We start from the raw sequence: 10,202 nt of genomic DNA, 5'->3' as shown, positions 1-10,202 counted from the left end.
TGTATAAAATAGAAGTTTACTTAAAAGTAACCACAAATAGACAAAGATACAAAATATTATACAATATTTCAATTATTATTTTTTTACCAAATGGATAAATACTTCGATTTTTAGATTTAAATTTAAATAAAATTATTATTATACTTTCGAGAAATGGAAGTCCTAACATAGGTCCTACAGGTTTATCCATTCCTGCTTATTTATCTCCAATTTTTTTTATTTAATTAAACATTTCCATAATTCGACAAAAATAAAATATCAAAATAAATAAATAAAAACAAAAAACCAGAGGCCTATTCTTCTTCTTCCTTCTTAGGTTCCTGCTTTGCCACCCCACAACCATATCTCTCGCTATCTTTAAAAGAAAATCAAAAAAAGGGGTTAAATTTAGCATATAGTCCTTGAATTTCCATTTTCCTTTTTGAAACAGCCCTTTGTTTCACTTCAAGAGGAACTGAGAACTCAGAATTCAGAAGAACCCATTTTGGAGATATAATTTTCTTTTTTCTTTTTGCTCTTTTTTTGGGGTGAAAATGGTATCTTCTTCCACGGAACAGACAAGAAACTAATACCCCATTTATCTGTTTTGTCAGTATGGATAAGCTTGATTTGCTTTAAGGAGCAGCATCGGTTTCTTCAACGGATCCTCCTCCCAAGTAAATTCTCCTTTTTAATTCATTTGTATATCCTTTTTATTGGCTATAGATTTAGTTTTCCCTCTGGGTTCTTTTTATTTTGTGTTGAATTGTGGTTCTAGCTTGGTGGGTTCTTTTTAAGTTGGTGTAAGAATCTTAGGAGAAGTGCTAATTTTTCTTTTTATTTTAGGAGAATAAAGATTTCGGGTTGTTCGAATCTATTTTTTGATATGATTTTTTAGTAGTATAAGCTTTTTTCATCCTTTGAGTTGCTTGAAGATTTGGTTTTTCAATTATTATGTTTTTATTTTATAAGTGTGTTGAATATGGTTCTTGTTGAATTTCCACAGAGGGGAGAAAATTGTACTGAAGAATTAGGAGTTTCTTGAGGTGGTAAGAGTAATGTTGTCTAAAAATGATCCAATTGAATCGATTTCGAGTTCGATTCAATTTGTAAAAGAAGCATTTTTACCTCTTGAATTGGGTATTAAGAAAGCTGCAAAAGATGTCGAAAGTTGTTTCGGGGTGTCGAATGATAAAGGAAAGCATGTTGAATTGATTCCCCAATTGAATGTTAGTGATAGGAATGATAAGGTTCAAATATTTGGTATGAAGAAGAGTGATGGTAATTTTGGTAGTATTCTTAATAATGGGCAATGTTGTGTTGGTAGTGAAGAGAGAAAGAAAGGGCCGTCTGTTAAAGTTCCGATCAAGGCTTTTATTGGAATGTTTTCGCCCGGAAATGGCAAGAACAACGAGAAGGTTGAGGCGGTTAGGAAAGGATTGAATGAAAAGGATGTGGATAGAGATGAAGGGTCTTGTATGAATTGCTTTCAGTTTTCTGCTACTTGGTCAGTGTTGGTTAACGGTTTTGTTCAGGCTATACCAAGCTCGTTTAACACGGGTAGGAAAAGAATTCAGAAAATGGGTGACAAAGATAAAGGGTGTCGACATTCAAGTACTCATGACATGAAATCAAAGGCTTCGTCTGAGTGTAAGCATAGAGAGGCAAAGGCTCAGTTTAGTGCAAAGAATGAGGGTTTGGAACACAGTGATGGGAAACATGTTGAATGTTTTATAGGGCTTATTCTTGATCAGTTGACTCAAAATCTTCAGAAGTTTGATCAACTTCTACAGGAAAGTAACCGTAAGCACTGTGAATGTCCACAGACTCCATCTCCTCCCTCTCAGTTTGATTACTTTAAAGTGGTGGCAAGCATTTGGGAAGGTCAAAAAGCTGATGTAAATGGGTTTTTGGGAAATTTGAAGTTTGCTAGAGTGGGAGGTGTTCCGTCAGGTATGGTTGGAGTTGCTTCTCATGTGAATGAAGAGGGTGATGATGATGTTAGTACCGGACGAAGGGAAGAATCGGCTGGTAATTCCCCACAGAAACTGGCCAGTGGGATTCTTAGCATTCCTCTATCAAATGTGGAGCGTTTGAGATCCACCTTATCCACCGTCTCACTGACAGAATTGGTTGAACTTCTACCGCTTTTGGGCCGCTCTTCACAAGACCATCCTGACAAGAAGAAATTATTCTCTGTGCAGGATTTCTTCAGATACACAGAGTCAGAAGGTATGGTTTCTCAGGCAACTTAGTGAATAACTACTGTTGCATCTTTTGCTTTCACTTTGTTTGGTTCCTTGAATTGCAGCATCCGTTAGTGTGTTTCTCTTCATGATGGAAGTTTAGGAACTGTGTATGTAGGATTCTGATTTTGGTTAACTCCTTTCCGTTAATCCTAAATGAACTTGAAGATTCTGATTTTCAGATTGTAATATTCCAGCTTAACATAAGTTCTGTTTTTGTTTTTATGACTTATCATTGATAATTTGTCTTCTACTCATTAGATTTATCAAACTTTCTGCTCAATGAGTTCATATTCTCTGAGTTTTTGTAGCATTAATTTCATGTTGGGTAATTTACCATGGTGATTAAGATTAGTACAGTAAACTAGCTATGCACCAATTTTACTCATGTATTCTTCTTCTAGGGAGGAGGTTCTTTGAAGAATTGGATAGAGATGGTGACGGACAAGTAACTTTAGAAGATCTTGAAGTTGCTATGAGAAAAAGAAAATTGCCACAGAGATATGCTCGGGAATTCATGCGCCGCACGAGGAGTCATCTATTTTCTAAATCTTTCAATTGGAAGCAGTTTTTGTCTTTGATGGAACAGAAGGAGCCAACTATTCTTCGAGCTTATACTTCTCTCTGTTTAAGCAAGTCTGGGACCCTCCAGAAAAGTGAAATATTGGCCTCACTTAAAAATGCTGGACTTCCTGCAAATGAAGACAATGCTGTTGCTATGATGCGATTTTTGAATGCAGACACTGAAGAATCTATTTCATATGGACACTTCCGCAATTTTATGCTTCTATTGCCTTCTGATCGCCTACTTCAAGATGACCCTCGGTAAGATTAATAATTCCATTTTAGTCTTATTTAGAAAATGCAGCTGAAGCTCAAGTTCTAATTTTATTTATGATTGGATTGCCTTTCTGTTCAGGCTGTATCTTTGAAAATTAAAACTTTATAATTTGGATCATGGCTACCCAGTTATTGTATGTAGGTCCTTTTTGTGAAATTGTTTTTTTTTTACTGCAGTACTGCTTTGTACTTCCTGTTTTGGATACCTTGTTAAAAAAGCTATTATTTCTAATTGAACCATGTATATGTTTAGTCTAAAGTTTTGGCAGCCTAATACTACTAGTGGCTACCTTCACCTTCCTTTCTCCTTTGTTAAACATGTACTTTTTGCTTTGCATGTGCACTCCTTTTCACTAGTTTTGTAGCGACTCACTTTGACATTACCTTCCTTTTATATTACATAAAGGAATATCTGGTTTGAAGCTGCAACTGTTGTTGCTGTTGCACCACCAGTGGAAATACATGCTGGAAGTGTTCTTAAGTCCGCGTTGGCTGGGGGTCTTTCATGTGCACTCTCCACATCTTTACTGCACCCAGTTGATACTATAAAGGCACGTTCTTCAGCTGATTGCTGTTTTACATAATAAAATCTACCAACTGTTAACATCTAGTCATCATATCTTTTTGTTCTTCTGCAAGGACACATCTAATCTGTCATCTTAGTGTTTATTTGTCTGTGTGGAGTATGGAGATTGGAGAGCTCATGTGTGACATTCACTTTCATAACCATTGATATTCCTTCACATGTGGTTGAAATAGTCTCTGTGAAACTTACAATATGTTGAGTTATATCACATGTGGTCTTAGTTTAAAATTTTTTATGCTTGCTTTTGTGCAATATAAACCTGCTAATGCTGTTGGACACTTGCTTTTCAGTTTTACGTACATTTTCTGGAAGCCTTATTCAAGTACTCCATAATTTGATACAGTTTCCTGGTACCTGAGTTTTGTCCGTTTTCCTTGATAAATATAGTTCGGGCTTTGGCCTAGTTGTGCAAGTAATGGAACATTGTCAACTTATTGTGTAACTGTTCTACGTGTCTTCTTGCCCCTGCTTATTATGTAATGTAATGTTGTTTACTTCAATATTTGTTATAAGATTTTTTTGTCTTCTCCATTTGGTAGAGGCATCTTTTTGGTAGTTCTAAGTTCCCCTACGGACTCTTCACCGATCCTTTTTCATGATTAAACAAAATAAAGTATCAATAGTAAAAAGCACTTGAGCTCAAAAAGGGGTCAAAGGAGTGTCTATGCTTAAAGATGCACGTAGTCTTGCATGCTTTCTTTCTGAAACAGCTCCTTTTTTTTTTTTTTTTGTTAGTATTAGGCTATGCCATTCTCTTTTATGGAATACATCTTGAGACAATCAACAGGGCTTTTCTTGATATATTTTTTTCTGTTCTTTCTGGTTGTTTTTTTTATCAGACTCGAGTTCAAGCATCAACGCTTACCTTCCCTGAAATTATTTCAAAGCTTCCACAAATTGGAGTACGGGGGTTATATCGGGGTTCAATCCCTGCAATTCTTGGACAGTTTTCAAGGTTTTACTTATTTTCTGTTCTTTTCTGACTTCGATTTGGCTTTTGTTTTCTTTCATTTATTTGTCTGATTGGCTTTCTTTCAACATTGCAGCCATGGCCTGCGAACAGGAATATTTGAAGCAAGTAAACTTGTACTGATCAATGTTGCTCCAAACCTCCCAGACATCCAGGTACTTCTTGTTGCACTATTATTCAATACACAATAGTGATCGAGTTTCTTTTGTTTCTCTATAACAGTATGCTTTTGCTTTCCTTAGTTTTCCCATTGGAAAGAATATCGTACATTGCACAAATTTCCTTAGAAATAAGAAAATGGACAAGTTGCTTGTGAAGCTGAAGTTTCTTCTTCTCATTGCATAAGCTATGTTGAACAGTCTACCTTATTCAAATATTTGTCCAGGGTTCGTGCAGTCATGCATGGTGCACTTTTGATGTGCACTCTATGCACGAACACAAAAAATAACCTAAGAAATTGTGGTTGTGTTTCTCTTGTTTCTTTATAACACTAAGCTTTAGCTTTCCTTGGTTTTCCTATCGTAAGGAATTTATCGTACATTGGTCAAATTTCCTTACAAGTGCCGTTCCTAAGAAAAAGTAAAAGTCACATGTTGAAGCTGGAGTCTCTTCTTTGTTGCGTAAGCTATATTGAACGGGCTACCTTATTCAAATATTTGTCTGGGGTTCCTGAGGTCATGCATAGTGCACCTTTGATACACACTCTATGAATGAAGTAGAACATAACTTTGTTTTTTGAGGGGAACAGAATAAAGCAAACTCGAAACTGTTTAATACAATTTTTTTCTTCAATACCACTTTGAAAAGTAACATCTAACTTCAAGTTAGCATTTACCCATTACTCTGGTTTTCAAATCCTCTTGTTTTTTTTTTTTTTTTTTTATTTATTTATGTGCTCAAGAAGTTTATCACTCCTTTGTATGCTAGTGCATATTTATGTGCTTTTGTGGGTTTGTCGCTGTTTTTGCTCATGCTGAAGGAACTGATCTTTGACCACTCAAATTCCCAATTTCAGTATGGTACACTTTTTTTGCTAACTGTGCTAAAATTTGTAGTTACATGTTATGTAGGTTCAATCCATGGCATCATTCTGCAGTACACTTTTAGGAACAGCGGTGCGGATTCCTTGTGAGGTACTAAAGCAGCGTTTGCAAGCTGGTCTTTTTGACAACGTTGGAGAAGCTATTGTTGGTACTTGGAACCAAGACGGTCTAAAAGGTTTTTTCCGTGGGACTGGAGCCACTCTCTGCCGTGAGGTGCCATTCTATGTTGCTGGAATGGGACTCTATGCTGAATCCAAAAAGGTAATGATTGTTGTCTCTTTTTTTTTTGTATAACCAAGGTATCTTCCATGTTCATTCTATGGTCCATGAAAACTAATCCTTTTGGGGATTTGTGAGTGCCCCTCTCAAGAATGTTGTCTCCAAGTTTGAACTTGTGTTCTCTTTGGAGTGCAATGTCATTTATGTTACACTCGATATTTGTTGGTGCTATAGATATTGGTCTTGAGATTGAGAATTTTTATTTATCCCGAGTCATTTGTTGGTGTAGTCAAAGCCCATGCTCAAGGCACTAGAACTTTGTTTGTATCACCCATGCATCAGTGCTAAAAAGGGGCTTTGTCTTAGATAAGCAACTTCCTTATAATTATAAAACTCCATATAAAACCAGTATGTATATAGGTCTCTAATGAACTACAGATTTATATGACGTTGGTCTAGGCCGTCTTTTATTGGAAAATATTCCTAGAAAATTTGGGTGCTTGATATAGTCTCCTACGGTATATGGACCCTATCAAAAAATATTTTCATCTACAACTTTGTTCCTTACCTTTTATAAGAATTATCATTTGGGTTCTGCATCTTGTTTTAGCTTGCCCAACAACTTCTTCAACGGGAACTGGAACCATGGGAAACTATTGCCGTTGGAGCTGTATCTGGAGGGTTAGCTGCCGTTGTCACTACACCTTTTGATGTCATGAAAACTAGAATGATGACTGCTCCAGGGGGCCGACCCATATCTATGTCAGTGGTAGCCTTTTCTATACTCCGTCACGAGGGACCTCTCGGTCTGTTTAAAGGAGCAGTACCCCGGTTTTTCTGGATTGCTCCCTTAGGTGCCATGAACTTTGCCGGCTACGAGTTGGCAAAGAAAGCCATGGTAAAAAATGAAGAGGATCAACTGTCCCAAAAGAAATTGGCTAAAATCTGAGTAAGGCTACAAATCCTTCCAAAAGACCTCTGGATTTTTTTGGTTAGAAAATTTTGTGCACTTGGGGTATAGTAGCAAGTTCTTCAAATTTAATTTGTTGACAACACCTTTTTCTTTTGGGGTAAAAGACATGTAATTTTTGTTGCAGTTTACTACTCATTTTTGTAACCTTACTTGACTTTGTTTTTGAACTATATATCTAGTATATGCCAGTGCCAGGGATGATTGGTTGATGGGCTTTTAGGTTACTTTTTGTATCTTAAATTCAGTTTTCATATATCTTTCTTATGTTTCACTTGTATAGATTGAAAATGCCTTTTTTATGAATCTGGCTTATGGACATTTTTTAAATATTACATGTATATTTTATAAATATTGTAGCCCAAATGTATTTCAATTACGTGCATATAAAATTAAAATATAAAATTATTAATTGTTTAATTATTTAATTAAATTATTTATATTATATTTATACAATTTTTAAAGAACTCTTAAATTCTCAAATTCATCGAGATGTTAATTAAATTAATACTAATATTTGGTTTAAGATATTAAATCTTTTTACCTGATAGAGGCATTTATGGGTTGGGTTTAACCAAAATTTTAGGCTGTTTGCTTAGTCTAGTAAAAAATGGGCTTAAAATTTTGTCTACACTTAGTCTGGATAAAATTATTGAAATCCACTTCTGGTCCGGTTTTTCAGTATTAATTTTTATATTTTTATTTTATAATTTTTTAAAATATAATACATCAAAAATACTAAAAACATTAAAATAAATATTGTTAACAAATTGAAAATAAATAAATATATATATATATATATATATATACTTAAATAGCACTAAAATAAGTCTAATTGAACAAATAAATATCTCTAAAATAATAATAAAATTAACAATAAAATAATAATTATACAATATTTAAATAATAACAATAAAATAATACCAATATAATAGTGAAATAGTAGCAAAATAGTGAAAATTAACAAGAGAATAGGAAAAAAAAAGCTACGAAAAAGCAGCAAAATTTTTTTGTATATTCGGATCGGGCAGAGCTCGGGCCAAAAAAGTATTACTTAATGCTCGATATGTTTTCTAAATCGGTTTTATTTTTTATCTAAACTTATTTTTTAGATCTATATTTTTATCCAAACTTTCTCACTTTTGGGGCGATTCTTCGGGTTAAGTCGAATGACCCGGCCCATGAATAGGTCCACCCGCTAATATGGACAAGTCATGAATATGAGTAAACCAAAACAATTGAAACACTTAGATCAAAACAAAATTTAAATCATATAATATTAATTGGTATCATGCGATAATAAATTCGAGTTGAGTGAGCTCTAAGTTGCAAAAAGTTGAATTTAAAATTGTAGTTTTAGGGGTGTGTTTAAGAGCTTGTTCGAGATTGCTTTTAGAATGTATTTTACAAAACACTATGATTGCAGAGCAAACCCAAATAGGTTGGGTTTAGAACCAAAAGCATTTTCAAGACGTGCTTTTGGGGTCGAAAATACTAATTCATTACATTAAACTCATTCATATCTACCCAAATACAAAGTGAAGTAACAATTTTTTTCATTCAAGCATAACTTTAGGATTTATCTACAAACATCCAGTTACAACCAAACCAACTTTTAGACCCATGTTTCAAAAAAAAATTGCAGACATGGTTCTTCAAGGTATGATAGTTGTTTAATGAGTTATTTCATTTTTATTTGTTTCGGTTCTTAACTTGTGCTAGCTTAATGTTAAAAATGGATATGGCATAGTTTAAAATTGTATGATGTATGTTTTGGGACTAACCTGCAATCAAGTATCGATACATAGAAAGCATGTTTATATTGAACAAAGGTATTGATACCCATAGAACGGGTATCAATACATAAGCAAATTAAGTAATGGCACTGATACCTACTATGGTAGTATTCATACCATAAGAAAAGTTTTAATAGGTTATCAGTGTTGCAACATCTGTTGTGAAGTTATATTATAAGAAATGTTTATTGAAATAACCATGCATGAGAAAAAATCAGGTGAAGCACAAGTCAAAGAGATTCTTGATGGTCATGATTCACGTTGCATGATTTATTTCAAAATGTTATCAACTGTATTTGTATTACGTTTGGTTCGCTGTAATGGAATAGAGTTGTAATGAAATAGGGTTGTAATCAGTAATTCAACTGTTTGATTGAATGGAATGGAATAGAACTGTAATAGTATTCTTGTATTGGGTTGAATGGAATGATGTTGTAATAGCACAACGAAAAAAATTAAAATAACCAGAGTACCCTTAGCAGAATTTTTTTTAGGTTGATGATTATTGTTATTGTTATTAAATTTTAATAAGATTACTATTAAAAATAATTTAATAAAAATAATAAATAATTTAATCATATTTTAATATTATTATTTAATATAATTTAATAAAAATAATATATATAATTTAATAATATTTTAATATAATTATTTTTATATTAAATTATATTAAAATATTTCAAATATTTTATTTTATATTTTCTAAGTGACTAATCTGAAAAATTAATTTTTTTTTGTTATTTAATATTGCATGGAATAGCCATTCCAAAAATAGCTATTATGAGAAAACAAATAATAGATAAGTAATGGTCATTCCATTACATGAGTATTACGTTCAATCAAACAAAGGAACAAAGGAATCGTTTACCATTCAATGGATAAGGGGGAATGATATTCCATTCCCCCCAACCAAACATGGTGTTGAAGATTGTTGAGGGTTTTGAAAACGATATAATTTGTAAAGTTCTAAGAAACTTTTTTTTCATGAAATGTTTGTTTGTATTTTTTTTTCATATGTTGAATGTTGGTGCAAAAGTTTCTCAATCTTAAGGGATATTTCAAGGGTTCGTATCAATAAGTCAATACTTTACAATCACGCCTGAAAAAGTTTCAAAGTTGGCTATTAATAGAATTGTAATTGATGATTGTACTTTTAGGTCAATATGTGCATGCATACTAAATATGATTATTTATTTGGGGTTGCATATGTGCAATTGATAATACACATATTGCGAAGATTCTTTCACCAAATGAACAAATTCTCTAGATCGAACGAAAATGGGTCTCAACTTAAAACATTATAGTTTAATTTGATTTTAATTGATTGGTATCTAATGACATATAATAAATATTATCTTGTTGATTTTGGATATATTAAAAAAGAGGTTTTCTTGAACCATATAAATGAGAAGGATATCATTTACTTTGACTTTAATAGATGCAGACTTATATCTGGTAAAGAAGAAGTATTTAGTCATGCACATTTATCATTATGTAGTGTGATTGAGCAAACTGTTGACATACTTAAAAAAATGGGACAATTTTAAGGGACA

General features: G+C 33.1%; 1 protein-coding gene across 1 annotated transcript; it reads left to right on the top strand.

The window, feature by feature from the left end:
• The first annotated feature begins 226 nt into the window (after positions 1-226).
• Positions 227-7,080, top strand: LOC108483220 (uncharacterized). The gene is made up of 8 exons (XM_017786497.2): positions 227-656; positions 986-2,211; positions 2,630-3,050; positions 3,472-3,616; positions 4,491-4,606; positions 4,698-4,776; positions 5,692-5,925; positions 6,494-7,080. Exons 2-8 carry the CDS (start codon positions 1,038-1,040, stop codon positions 6,830-6,832), a joined length of 2,508 nt encoding a protein of 835 aa, XP_017641986.1. The 5' UTR covers positions 227-656; positions 986-1,037; the 3' UTR covers positions 6,833-7,080.
• Positions 7,081-10,202: the final 3,122 nt, after the last annotated feature.

The sequence above is a fragment of the Gossypium arboreum genome, chromosome 1 (genome assembly GCF_025698485.1).
Source record: "Gossypium arboreum isolate Shixiya-1 chromosome 1, ASM2569848v2, whole genome shotgun sequence".
NCBI lineage: Eukaryota > Viridiplantae > Streptophyta > Magnoliopsida > Malvales > Malvaceae > Gossypium > Gossypium arboreum.
Note: the sequence above shows the minus strand (reverse complement) of the source record. Positions and strands in the feature narration are given on the sequence as shown.